We start from the raw sequence: 12,080 nt of genomic DNA, 5'->3' as shown, positions 1-12,080 counted from the left end.
TGAAAAGGCTTGTGACCCACCATTTTTATCGTTTACTGAAAGGTGTGACCTTTCAGTTAGGAGCTAGTCCCTTTGCCATAGAAGATTTGTATTCTGCATTGGAATTTGGCGGGTCAATTGAACTATCTATTCATGTGCCAGCGCCTTTTTTGTCAGTTATTTCCAGTTACTTTTGGTTCAACGGTACTGTTGAGATTAAAGATTCAAATGAAAGGAAATTCTGTTCTCTCTTCCCATTTCCCTGGGCTTTAAATCTTAATATTCCATGAATACAGAATGAACGAAATGTCAGTTATAGTCACTGCTATCCTGCTTTTTAATAGGGAATGGTGACAGAAGAATTACATTACAAGCGCTGTTTCCTCTAAACTGCCCAAGTGCACGGCTGCAGAGTAACCGAAATGCTCCTGCGCACATAATCTTTGTTGCCACGCAGCTAGAATTTTCTTTCATACGATGTTTTATTAAAGTACCGGGCAGTTTTCAGGGCATGTAAAACTTTCCCGGTCAGAGCAATGGTTGGTCCATGCGGCTGTAAAAGAAATGAGAAGAAACATTGGCTACAGGTCTAGTGCACTAATGCACCAAATACACAAGTTCAAATCCCACTGCTGCACTGGGAGAATAGGAATTTAGGTGGTTAGTTCAAAAATAACTGAAATGAAAAGCTGGTCAAATTTGTTACGTCTGTATTTTCCAAGAATAAGGTCCTGCAGATGCCAAAAATCTGAAACAAAAGCAAATTATGTTAGAAGAGTTCGTGACTGAAATATTAACTGCTTCTCCCACCTTATCCACCAACGTTTAATTTTTCCTTCATAAAAGTCAGTCTAAATCAAGGCCCCTTTGGGGAGGTGTGTTGTACCTCACCTGACTGACGCAAAGCATGGAGCAGTGCGGTTAACTCAACCGTACACAAGAAGAGTCGACTTTCTAGCCAGCTGAACTGAGCTGTTTAACAAAGGCACTGCCCTGCTACCATTTGGGATAAAGCATGGTAGTCGATACCCTACTCGGGATATTGGCATCCACACATTAGTTGAAAGGTCTAAACCTTTGGCAAGGTTATATTGTGCAGATACTTCAGCCCACCATTGAGGAAGCACGAGAGCAACTTTCTTTCACATAAGATGTTGAACTAAGCCTGCTTTTGTCCTTTCACCTTGATGCTAAAGATCCTGTGGCTCTGCTCTGAATAAGTGCATGGAGATGCTATTTCTTCATCGTCCATATACTTGTTCTGAAGAGTTCCACAGGATCTGAATGTTTTGCAGTCTAAAATTGTTCTCATTTGCAGAAGAAGTGATAAATTAATTAGTTCATTACACCTCTGATGGTATTAGTCGAATATGGATTTGTATATTTGCACATTACAGTGCATATATCATTACATTTGAAGACCAGAGCCATTTTGAATGTGTTTATTCATCAAATGTTTAAATTTTAAGTCAAATTCTTGAATGATGGTATTTGAAATTGTGTATTCTGCATTATTATCCCAGACCTCTGAATTAGGTGTCCAATAAGTACCATTAAACTGTTATGACCAATTTGCCATCATGTAGTAGTTGACAGATAAAGAACTTGAGTGAATCAGAGAGAGCGCTAGTAGTCGTTAAGGTATTGACATTTTATGGAAGATCAGTCGTTCATTAGCTCTCTGAAAGCATCCGCATCTCTGACATATCTTTAGCTTGCGATGACCCACCCAAGCCACCATCTGAACTTTGGAATGAATCCCGACCATGCGAGAAACTCCTTGTCAAACTGTGGTATCCGGCAGCCCAAATACGGAGACAGGAAGGTTCACCACATGTACATGAGGAAGAAAGGTGAGTAGGAATCTCCTCACAATGGTGGTTGAGTTTGCGATTTGGAGGAAAGTTTGCACGATGTTTTAAAATTTCCAGTCATCACCATGGTCTGTTGGAATGTCCAAGAGGAGAGCTACTCCCGAATATCAAATGCTTACAATGTGATGAGTGCATTTGGAACTCTTTGAAACCCCTTCAGGTGGGCAGAATTCCAGATAGAGCTTGCAAACCTACACATATAAGTAAGATTATAAATTGTGGAATCAGTGATACAAATTCTGGGCTCTTTGGAAATAAAAACAAAGCTCCTCCTCATCGTTGTGGTATCACTTGCTGCGGCAAACCGCACGCACTGACGATAGGCTTTGGGAACGTGTGGAAATTGGGCTGGAGAGCGCCATCAGTGTAGCACAGTGGACCTCGTGTTGTATTAATATTCTCCTTCCCTACATTAGATGTTTCAAAGCCACTTTGCACTCCATTATCTTGTTTGTATATAGAGGAAAATCTATGTCCACAGTCTACCTTTTTCTCTGCATTCCACACCCTTCATTTGATTTTTCCCGCCCTACAACTCTTCGAGGGCTCCATACTCCTTCAAATGTGCCCTCTATCATGCCCTCAAATGTAATCACTCCACCATTAGCACTGTTTTTTCGGCTGTCAAGTTCTGGAACTTTCGACCTAACTAGTCTTCTATTTCTCCTGAAATCGTATCTCTCCGAGCAAGGTATTGGTCATTTGCTTGAACAGATTCTTTTCTGGTTTGGAATCAAATTTTGTCCAGCACCACCACTGCAAAACACCTTGATTAAATGAACGATGCAAGTCCAGTTTGTTAGTCTGACATCGGTGGTGGGGAAAATGCTAGAGTCGGTTATTAGTCTGACATCGGTGGTGGGGAAAATGCTAGAGTCGGCTATCAAAGATGTGATAACAGCACATTTGGAAAGAGCTGAAATCATCGGACAAAGTCAGCATGGATTTGTGAAAGGAAAATCATGTCTGACAAATCTTATAGAATTTTTTGAAGATGTAACTAGTAGAGTGGATAGGGAGAGCCAGTGGATGTGGTATATTTAGATTTTCAAAAGGCTTTTGACAAGGTCCCACACAGGAGATTAGTGTGCAAACTTAAAGCACATGGTATTGGGGGTATGGTATTGATGTGGATAGAGAATTGGTTGGTAGACAGGAAGCAAAGAGTGGGAGTAAACGGGACCTTTTCAGAATGGCAGGCAGTGACTAGTGGGGTACCGCAAGGCTTAGTGCTGGGACCCCAGTTGTTTACAATATATATTAATGATTTAGGCGAGGGAATTAAATGCAGCATCAGCAAGTTTGCGGATGACACGAAGCTGGGCGGCAGTGTTAGCTGTGAGGAGGATGCTAAGAGGATGCAGGGTGACTTGGATAGGTTAGGTGAGTGGGCAAATTCATGGCAGATGCAATTTAATGTGGATAAATGTGAGGCTATCCACTTTGGTTGTAAGAACAGGAAAACAGATTATTATCTGAACGGTGGCCGATTAGGAAAAGGGGAGATGCAACGAGACCTGGGTGTCATTGTACACCAGTCATTGAAGGTGGGCATGCAGGTACAGCAGGCGGTGAAAAAGGCAAATGGTATGTTGGCATTCATAGCAAAAGGATTTGAGTACAGGAGCAGGGAGGTTCTACTGCAGTTGTACAAGGCCTTGGTGAGACTGCACCTAGAATATTGTGTGCAGTTTTGGACCCCTAATCTGAGGAAAGACATTCTTGTCATAGAGAGAGTACAGAGAAGGTTCACCAGAAGAAAGACTGGATCGATTAGACTTATACTCACTGGAATTTAGGATATTGAGGGGGGGATCTTATTGAAACGTATAAAATTCTAAAGGGATTGGACAGACCAGATGCAGGAAGATTGTTCCCGATGTTGGGGAAGTCCAGAACGAGGGGTCACAGTTTAAGGATAAAGGGGAAGCCTTTTAGGACCGAGATGAGGAAAAACTTCTTCACACAGAGAATGGTGAATCTGTGGAATTCTCTGCCACAGGAAACAGTTGAGGCCGGTTCATTGGCTATATTTAAGAGGAAGTTAGATATGGCCCTTGTGGCTAAAGGGATCAGGGGGTATGGAGAGAAAGCAGGTACAGGGTTCTGAGTTGGATGATCAGCCATGATCATACTGAATGGTGGTGCAGGCTCGAAGGGCCGAATGGCCTACTTCTGCACCTATTTTCTATGTTTCTATATGATTTTTAACTAGGTTGCCTTTATGTGTGGGCCACCACCACATTCCCTGTTGCTATGTTCCTTTTTAACAGGCATAAACACCTTAATAAATATCATGTCACGCCTTGGCCAAGATGATCCAGCTCCGTCAAGGTATGTGTTCGATTTTTATCATTTTGTTTCCTTCAGCCAAGGCACATAGAGCAGAAGACGAGCACCCCACCCCCTTTTCACCACACACCCAGAGTTATATGTACAGGTGTAACCTGAAGTTGGCATGAATGAGCACACAGTGTGCTCTTCAAATCTGATAAGATTTGAATTCTTAAGCATATCCCTGGCTGCTGCCATTATTTAATTGTCAAAGGTAAAAGAAAGTCCGACTATTAAGAGTGAGTAAATAGCCAACCTTCAGTCTTTGTCAGCCAGAACTCAGTTTGTAGTTGTCAAGACACTTCGAAAGAGCACAGTCAAGAAATGTTTTTCTTCGACACGAAGCAGGGAAGGTCTCTCAATTGTCCTGGCTAATGTTTTCTCAATCCACCCTCCTAAAAAATAGCTAGTCGTTTGGTTATTATGACTTAAGTGCTGCGCTTCTTTTTACATTGGAATACGGGTTCAACTCCAAAATGACTTAATTGATTATGTTAGCTTTTGTGGTGTTAAAGTGCTATATACACGTAATTCCTAAAGTTATTTTGTGGTTGTTCTGCAAGCATTTTGTGGTAATCGAAAATACTACAAATTTGGTTGATGTGCCCTTTAATGTTGCATTGAGGAGTTTTGTGGGCCTTTTAAGAAAAGTGTTTTGCAGAAAATATTTCAAGGCCTACTGTAAAATATTAAACCAGCTACTTAACTGGTAAATAGAAATGACTAACAATGAAATCTAAAGTATTTCAAAATGTAACATAAGAGCTTGCAGGTGTTAGAATCTGGAAAGATGTAGACTCAGAAATCTACAGCAATTACAGGCCCTTCGGCCCACAATGCTGTGCCGACCATGTAATCTACTCTAGAAACTGCCCAGAATTTTAAAAAAAGAGAAACCCAGCCATTAAATGGTAGCTCTGGAAGGTAAAGGGATAGCCAATTTTCAGGTTGAGAGCTTATGTCAGGATGGAGAGTGTAGAGGGAAGATAGTCAGTATAAAAAGATGAGAAGGAGATATGGATACAGGAGGGATGATGGGCAGATGGAACAAGATTTGGAGGGGATAGGAAGGATAGACCAGGGAGGGATAAGAAACCCAAGTGGATTTTCATATGGATGATGGCCAGATGGAACCAAGTGGGGGAAAGCGACAATCTAGGTAATGGGGAGCGGGGCAGGAATGGAAAAAGGAGAACAGAGATAGAAGCAAGCAATCTAGAAGGAATGGAAAAGGAACACGGGGTGTGGGGTACTTCAATTTTGAAAAATTAATATCTGGACCATTGAGCTGCAGTCTACCAAATGGAATTGTTATAAACCTACTGTGTATACCACTGTAAAGCCACTGATTCCCACAGCTGTCTTGCCTACAGCTCCTCCCATCCTGCCTCCTGTAAAGGTGCCGTTCCTTACTCTTAGTTTCTCTGCCTCTACTGCATCACTTTTCCAGATATGTGTTTCATTCTGGGAATTCTGAAATGTCTGTTTTCAGCATACTTGGCTTTCCCTTCACCATAGTTGATTCAGCTTCAAAGGTGCAATTTAATGTCAGAGGAATGTATACAATATACATCCTGAAATGCTCCTTCCTCGTAACCGTCCACGAAAACGGAGGAGTGCCCCAAAGAGTGAATGACGGTTAAAAGTTAGAACCCCAAAGCCGCCCCCCCAGCTCCCTCCTCCCGTGCGTAAACGGCAGCGAGCAACAAACTCCCTCCCTCCACCGGCAGAACAGAAGCAGGCATCGGCACCACCACCGAGCACTCAAATGTGAGCAAAGCAATAGCAAAGACGCGGACATGCAGTTACCCCAAAGACTTCGTGTTTTACCCAGTATTCGACATGCTGCAGGCTCTCTCTTTCTTCCTAATAAGGGAGAAAGAGGTGTCTCCATTTTCCCAGTAGGCGGGGAGACATGACAAACATCTCACAGGTTTGCAATGTTAATAGTCCGTTATGTCGCTTTTCTCGAGCTCTGTGCCTGAATATCGCAAAGATCCCGGGTCTCCAGGCACGCAGCAGATATCCCGACTCCCCCGACGACGCACGGGTCTCTTGTTGTGACACTGACCTTCGATCTGCCTGTCTCCAGAGCCCCGAGATCCTAGGCTTCCGAATTCGAGCCGGGCTCTTAGGCCGAGCCTTTGGCGTGCTGAACAACGGCCAGTCCTGAAATCCTGAGAACGGGTCCATTCCCGCAAAGAACCAAAGTCAGCGTGTAACTCCAGGTCAGGGTCTTCAAAAGAACCCTGAAAGGGAAAAATAGAGATACTAAAGATGGAAATAGAGCTGTTTCATTAACCTTCCTAAGGTGTCATTAACCTTCCTAAGCTCTGCCTTCTAGCATTTCCTCCATTTCTCACATGCCTACACTCATATCCCGTCCTGAGACAGAACAGGAATGGAGTTCTCTTTTTCCTCACTTTTCACTCCCCTGGCCTCCACATCCTTAGCCATTTCTGCCTGCTGTAACAGCATTAGTCCACCATCACATGTTCCTCTCCCCACCTTCCTGCTTTTGGCAGGGCTCACTTTCTTATTGATTGCTTGGTCCTTCCGTTTCTTCCCTGGCACTTTTCCTTTAACCACAGCAGCTGCAGCACTTGTTCCCACAGAATCATCTATAGTACTGGTCACCAAGCTGTCGATAGCGAGCGACTGGTCGATCTTTGAGACTTTCCCAGTAGATCCCAAAAGAAAATGAAAAATAAATACTCAAGTACTGTCGAGAGATTGTTTCTGGGTTGCGGGGTTTTAGTTCTGTTCTTTCTGCCCAGTGTGCATGCGCATAGCTCCCCCGCACTACACAGTGTACTTCAGTGGTCCCCAACCACCAGGTCGTGAGGGAACAATATGAGTCAGCTGCACCTTTCCTCATTCCCTGTCACGCCCACGGTTGAACGAACCCACGCAAGGTCATCAGTCGCCTAAACGCAGTGGTACCCTCACCACAGTGTTCGCCTCGCGCAGCTGGCGAGAACTGCCGATGCTACTGGCCCGGAGCGTGGCCGGCGGGAAGTGCCGTTGGTACTGCCCTGGAGCATGGACAGATGGGCACCGCCTCTGAACCTGTTTACCACACCGAATGTTTGTGGGGAACCCGGTGCTAAAATATTCGCAGACTACCTAATTCGGACTCAAGGTTTTGTAAGTAGCAGAGCAGCTACCTCGCTGCGATCTGCTGAAACAAACTTTTGTCGGCCGATAGATCCTACAAGAGGGGCGGGCGCGGGCCTGTCGCTCTCCTCGCTCGGTCGGTCGCTCTCTCCGGACGGCGACCGCCGCGGCCCCGGTACGGGGACCTCCGGCCCTGACCTTGTCCTCTCACCCCACCCACGACCAGCCACATCTGGCCAGGGCGTCTGACAGCGGGCGGGCAGAGGCTGGAGTTTGGGCTGGGAGGCTGTCTAATGAGGCAATGAAGCCCTAAAAACTGCTTCGGTACCCTGAGTCCAAGCACCCTGCACTTAGAGACAAACCCGCTGAGTTTTTTCAGCGGAAAAAACGTGAGCAGTGCGGGACGGCAGCTATGCGCTAAGAGCCATGAAAACTAAATTGCGGAATAGACTGGACATAAGGAACTTCCTTTGAGTATCGCTGTATTCCTAACGTGTTTAACACCTCCCCCCCCCCAGCTGACCAGTCCACAAGAATATTGTTGTCAATAGGAAACCGGTCCGCGGTGCAAAAAACGGTGGCTATCCCTGGTGTTTATGTATTATTTCTGCTTCCGGGTTGCAGGGTTTTACTTCCGGTCTTTTCTGCCCCAGTGCGCATGCGTGTAACTAATCGATCTGGGGTCGATTTCGCCTTTCACTAAGGCCGAGGTAGGGGATCTTGAGCTTAAAAAGGTTGGTGACCACAGAATCATCTACAGACTAAACCAGTCCAGAGCTTCACGTGTACCACCTCCAACGTGATCTCAATGTGCCCCCTTCAACATTGGCGAGGCCATTGACCACTTTATGTGCTCGACTTGCAGCGGACATTTTGAGCTTCTATTTGTATTTCATAGAAACATAGAAAACCTACAGCACAATACAGGCCCTTCGGCCCACAAAGTTGTGCCAAACTCGTCCCTACCTTAGAAATTATTAGGGTTCCCCTAGCCCTCTATTTTTCTAAGTTCCATGTACCTATCCAAAAGTCTCTTAAAAGACCCTATTGTATCCACCTCCATCACCGTTGTCAGCAGCCCATTCCACACACTCACCACTCTCCACGTAAAAACCTACCCCTGACATCTCCTCTGTACCTACTCCCCAGCACCTCAAAACTATGCCCTCTTGTGGCAGCCATTTCAGCACTAGGAATAAGCCTCTGGCTATCCACATGACCAATGCCTCTCATCATCTTATACACCTCTATCAGGTCACCTCTGATCCTCTGTCGCTCCGAGGAGAAAAGGCCAAGTTCACTCAACCTGTTTTCATAAGGCATGCTCCCCAATTCAGGCAACATCCTTGTAAATCTCCTCTGCACCCTTTCTATGGTTTTCATGTCCTTTCTGTAGTGAGGCGACCAGAATTGAACACAGTACTCCAAGTGGCATCTGACCAGGGTCCTATATAGCAGCAACATTACCTCTTGGCTCCTAAATTCAATTCCAAGATTGATGAAGGCCAATACACGGTATGCCTTCTAACTACAGAGTCAATCTGCGCAGCTGCTTTGAGCGTCCTGTGGACTCGGACCCCAAGATCCCTCTGATCCTCCACACTGCCAAGAGTTTTACCATTAATACTATATTCTGGCATCATATTTGACCCACCAAAATGAACCACTTCACACTTATCTGGGCTGAACTCCATCTGCCACTTCTCAGCCCAGTTTTGCATCCTATCAATGTCCCGCTGTAACCTGACAGCCCTCCACACTATCCACAACACGTCCAACCTTTGTGTCTTCAGCAAACTTACTAACCCATCCCTCCACTTCCTCACCCAGGTCATTTATAAAAATCACAAAGAGTAAGGGTCCCAGAACAGATCCCTGAGGCACTCCACCGGTCACCAACCTCCATGCAGAATATGACCCGTCTACAACCAAAATTTCATTTCAGCTCGTCTTCCCATTCCCACAAAGAACTGTCAGTCATCAGCCTTCACCATTGCTGTGGTGAGAGCACCCACAAACCATAACAACACCTGATTATCCACTAGGATAGTCTACAACTCAATTGTACGAACTTTGTGTTGTCCAGTTTTAGGTAAGCCTTACCTCTGTGTTTTCCACTCCTACAGGTCTACCAGGTTTCTCATCCTGTTTTCTCACCACACTTCTACCCACCTGGATTTCTGCTCCCTTGTCCTACCCTCCATATCCCCTTAGCCATCTAGTTCCATATGGCCAATATCCCTCCCTTATTTGGTTGCACTGATCATCTTCTAACCTCTGCCTCTCCCTCTCCCTCCTGGCTCTATCTGATGTTATCCGGCTCCTCGCTTGGTCCCACCTAACACCTACCAGCTCCATCTCACCCCTCCCACTCACCTCTGTACACCGGCTTTCTTCCCTCGGGATGATCGGTCTCGAACAAAATCTTCAATCATACTTTTGCCTGCACAGATGCTACACGCCCACTGGCTTCCTCCAGCAATTTTTTTTAATATCTCTGTATGTTTTTAATTTAGGCAGACATTTCAACTTTTCAGACACACTTTAACAGTCTAAGCTCTTTGATTTCTGTGCAGCCTCTATGTAGGCGGACAGGACTGTACCCATGAAATATAGCAAATGCCTTTCTGTGCAACCTGAGCTGCTTGTTCAAAGAAAGAACAATAGACTGGATAATTGCTTTAAGATTATTAAGACAAAGGAACAGAATTGGCCATTCAACCCACTGAGTCTGCTCTGCCATTCCATCATGGCTGGTTTACTTTCCCGCTTAACCCCCTTCTGTCGTCTCCCCATAACCTTTGAAACCCTTATTAAACAAGAGCCTATAAAACTTCCACCTTAAGTATACCTAATCACTTGGCCTCCACTGTCATCCGTGGCAATGAATTCCACAGATTCACCACCCTCTGGCTTAAGAATCTCCTCCTCATCTCTGTTCTAAAGGGATGTAATTGAATTCTGAAGCTGTGCTGTCTGGTCCTAGGTTCCCTCACTATAGGAAAATTTTCTCCACTTCCACTCTCTCTAGGCCCCTCTAAGTATCAGCAAGCATTTACAATGTAAACAGCATTATTAAGTGTGGTTTACAGTACAGTAATAGATAGAGGGGAGTGAAATGGGGCTAACTAGAAGGATGTACTTACATTCGAGAAGATCCAAAAGAGAAATATGAGAATGATCCCTGGAATGAAAGGGTTAACGTATGATATACAGATGCTTTCCTATCATCAGCATGGTTCTCTCACCTCAACACCAAACTTATGGAACACAACTTATATACTCACTTTCAAAGACTAAACAACTTAGTTCTCAGTACTAATTAGTTACTTATTTATTATTATTACTGTTGTTGCTTGTTTCGTTTTGTATTTGCACAATTTGTCAATTATTGCGTGTAATTTTGCATTGACTCCATTGTACTTCTTCGTTCTACTGTGAGTGCCTGCAAGAAAATGAGTCTCAGGGCAGTATTTGGTGAGATAAGACCATGACAAAGGAGCACAGTTAAGGCTTTTGGAAATTGAATATTGAAAGCCCTAGATAGAGTGGGTATGGAGAGGATGTCTCCTATAGAGGCTGAGTTTTGGACCTGAGGGCACAGAAGGACAGCTGTGGGGGCCACGTCATTGAGTGTATTTAAAGCGGAGGTTGATAGGTTCTTGATTAGTTAGGGCATCAAAGGTTACAGGGAAAAGGCAGGAGAATAAATTTGTGAGGGATAATAAATCCGCCATGATAGAATGACAGATCAGATTCGATGGGCTGAGTGGCCTAATTCTGCTCCTACGTTTTATGGTCTTATGAATGTGCATGGTATTGGATTTGTAGGGATTTTCCTTAGGACCCCAGGATCTGGAAAAGGGAGCAGTACACGTTGTTGTGGGTATGGGATAACCCCATTTTCCAGTTTCTATTGAATCCTGATGTGAGCTGGGTCTTGCAATTCCTCTCATTTAGATTGCTATTTTCATTAGTGTTTTAAATCAAAAATTCATTCTTTCCCCCTTCTCGATCCCCTGTTCCCAGCTAAGTTCTATACAAGGTTTGTGCACAGATGCCCCTTGTCTGAGAGTCACAGTTATGTTGGGTTTGACTTGGTAGAAGAGGAAAGAACGTGCATGAAATTTAAGATCAATCATTACATGTAAATTAAATTATGTCAGTCTACTTCTTTAAAGGATGATAAATTTCTTTCCTAAAAGGTTGCTGGCAAACCTAGTGGGGTTTCACAGCATTTGGATAGTTTTGTTGTCAGTTTAACTGAGCTACAGCACTTCCACACCCTCCCCCACTCCCGATTTATTTAATTGAATAAATTGTGATGTTCTGTGATTATTTGCCCCTGTTGGTAATTGGTAATCATACAAATTACCCCTCCACTTTGTTTGCAGGATGTATTGAGGCGTTTTATATTGCTTTAGCAATTAGTGAATATTGAGGCCTTGTAGCAATGGGAAATGTCTAATTGCTGTCCCACGAAAGTTTTGGATCCAGTTTAGAGACAAACGGATTTATCTCGTGACAATGAATCAATGTCATGATAATATTTACAGAAATTAACATTTAAGTAGCTCTCAAATTGACTTCTTTTGTATTTCTAATGTTAGCATGATGCTGATTTAACACCTAACTCCTGCTTCAGTGTTTTACTGGCAGCTGCCAGTTAAAACAGCCTCCAACCCAGTGAGGAAATGTGTTTGTGTGGAGATCTGCTCTTGATTGCAGAGTAAATTTTATTCTGCCAATTTTCACCCTTATCCTCCAATAGAGCTT

The 12,080-nt window shown here is 44.2% G+C and overlaps 1 protein-coding gene and 1 long non-coding RNA gene across 2 annotated transcripts in view; one reads left to right on the top strand and one right to left on the bottom strand.

Moving 5' to 3' along the window:
* drosha (drosha ribonuclease III) overlaps positions 1–12,080 on the top strand; it is a 164,092-nt gene that overhangs the window by 76,943 nt on the left and 75,069 nt on the right. The window contains exons 18-19 of the mRNA XM_073024273.1: positions 1,694–1,832; positions 4,127–4,187. Coding sequence (XP_072880374.1) covers positions 1,694–1,832; positions 4,127–4,187 — 200 coding nt within the window. The remainder of the gene's footprint in view (positions 1–1,693; positions 1,833–4,126; positions 4,188–12,080) is intronic.
* Positions 427–10,558, bottom strand: LOC140713769 (uncharacterized). Its single transcript, XR_012095729.1, has 3 exons — positions 10,451–10,558; positions 6,259–6,436; positions 427–532 (listed from the first exon to the last, which is right to left on the bottom strand). It is a non-coding gene; the product is annotated as an uncharacterized lncRNA (long non-coding RNA).

This window comes from Hemitrygon akajei, chromosome 20, assembly GCF_048418815.1.
Source record: "Hemitrygon akajei chromosome 20, sHemAka1.3, whole genome shotgun sequence".
NCBI classification, from domain to species: domain Eukaryota; kingdom Metazoa; phylum Chordata; class Chondrichthyes; order Myliobatiformes; family Dasyatidae; genus Hemitrygon; species Hemitrygon akajei.
Note: the sequence above shows the minus strand (reverse complement) of the source record. Positions and strands in the feature narration are given on the sequence as shown.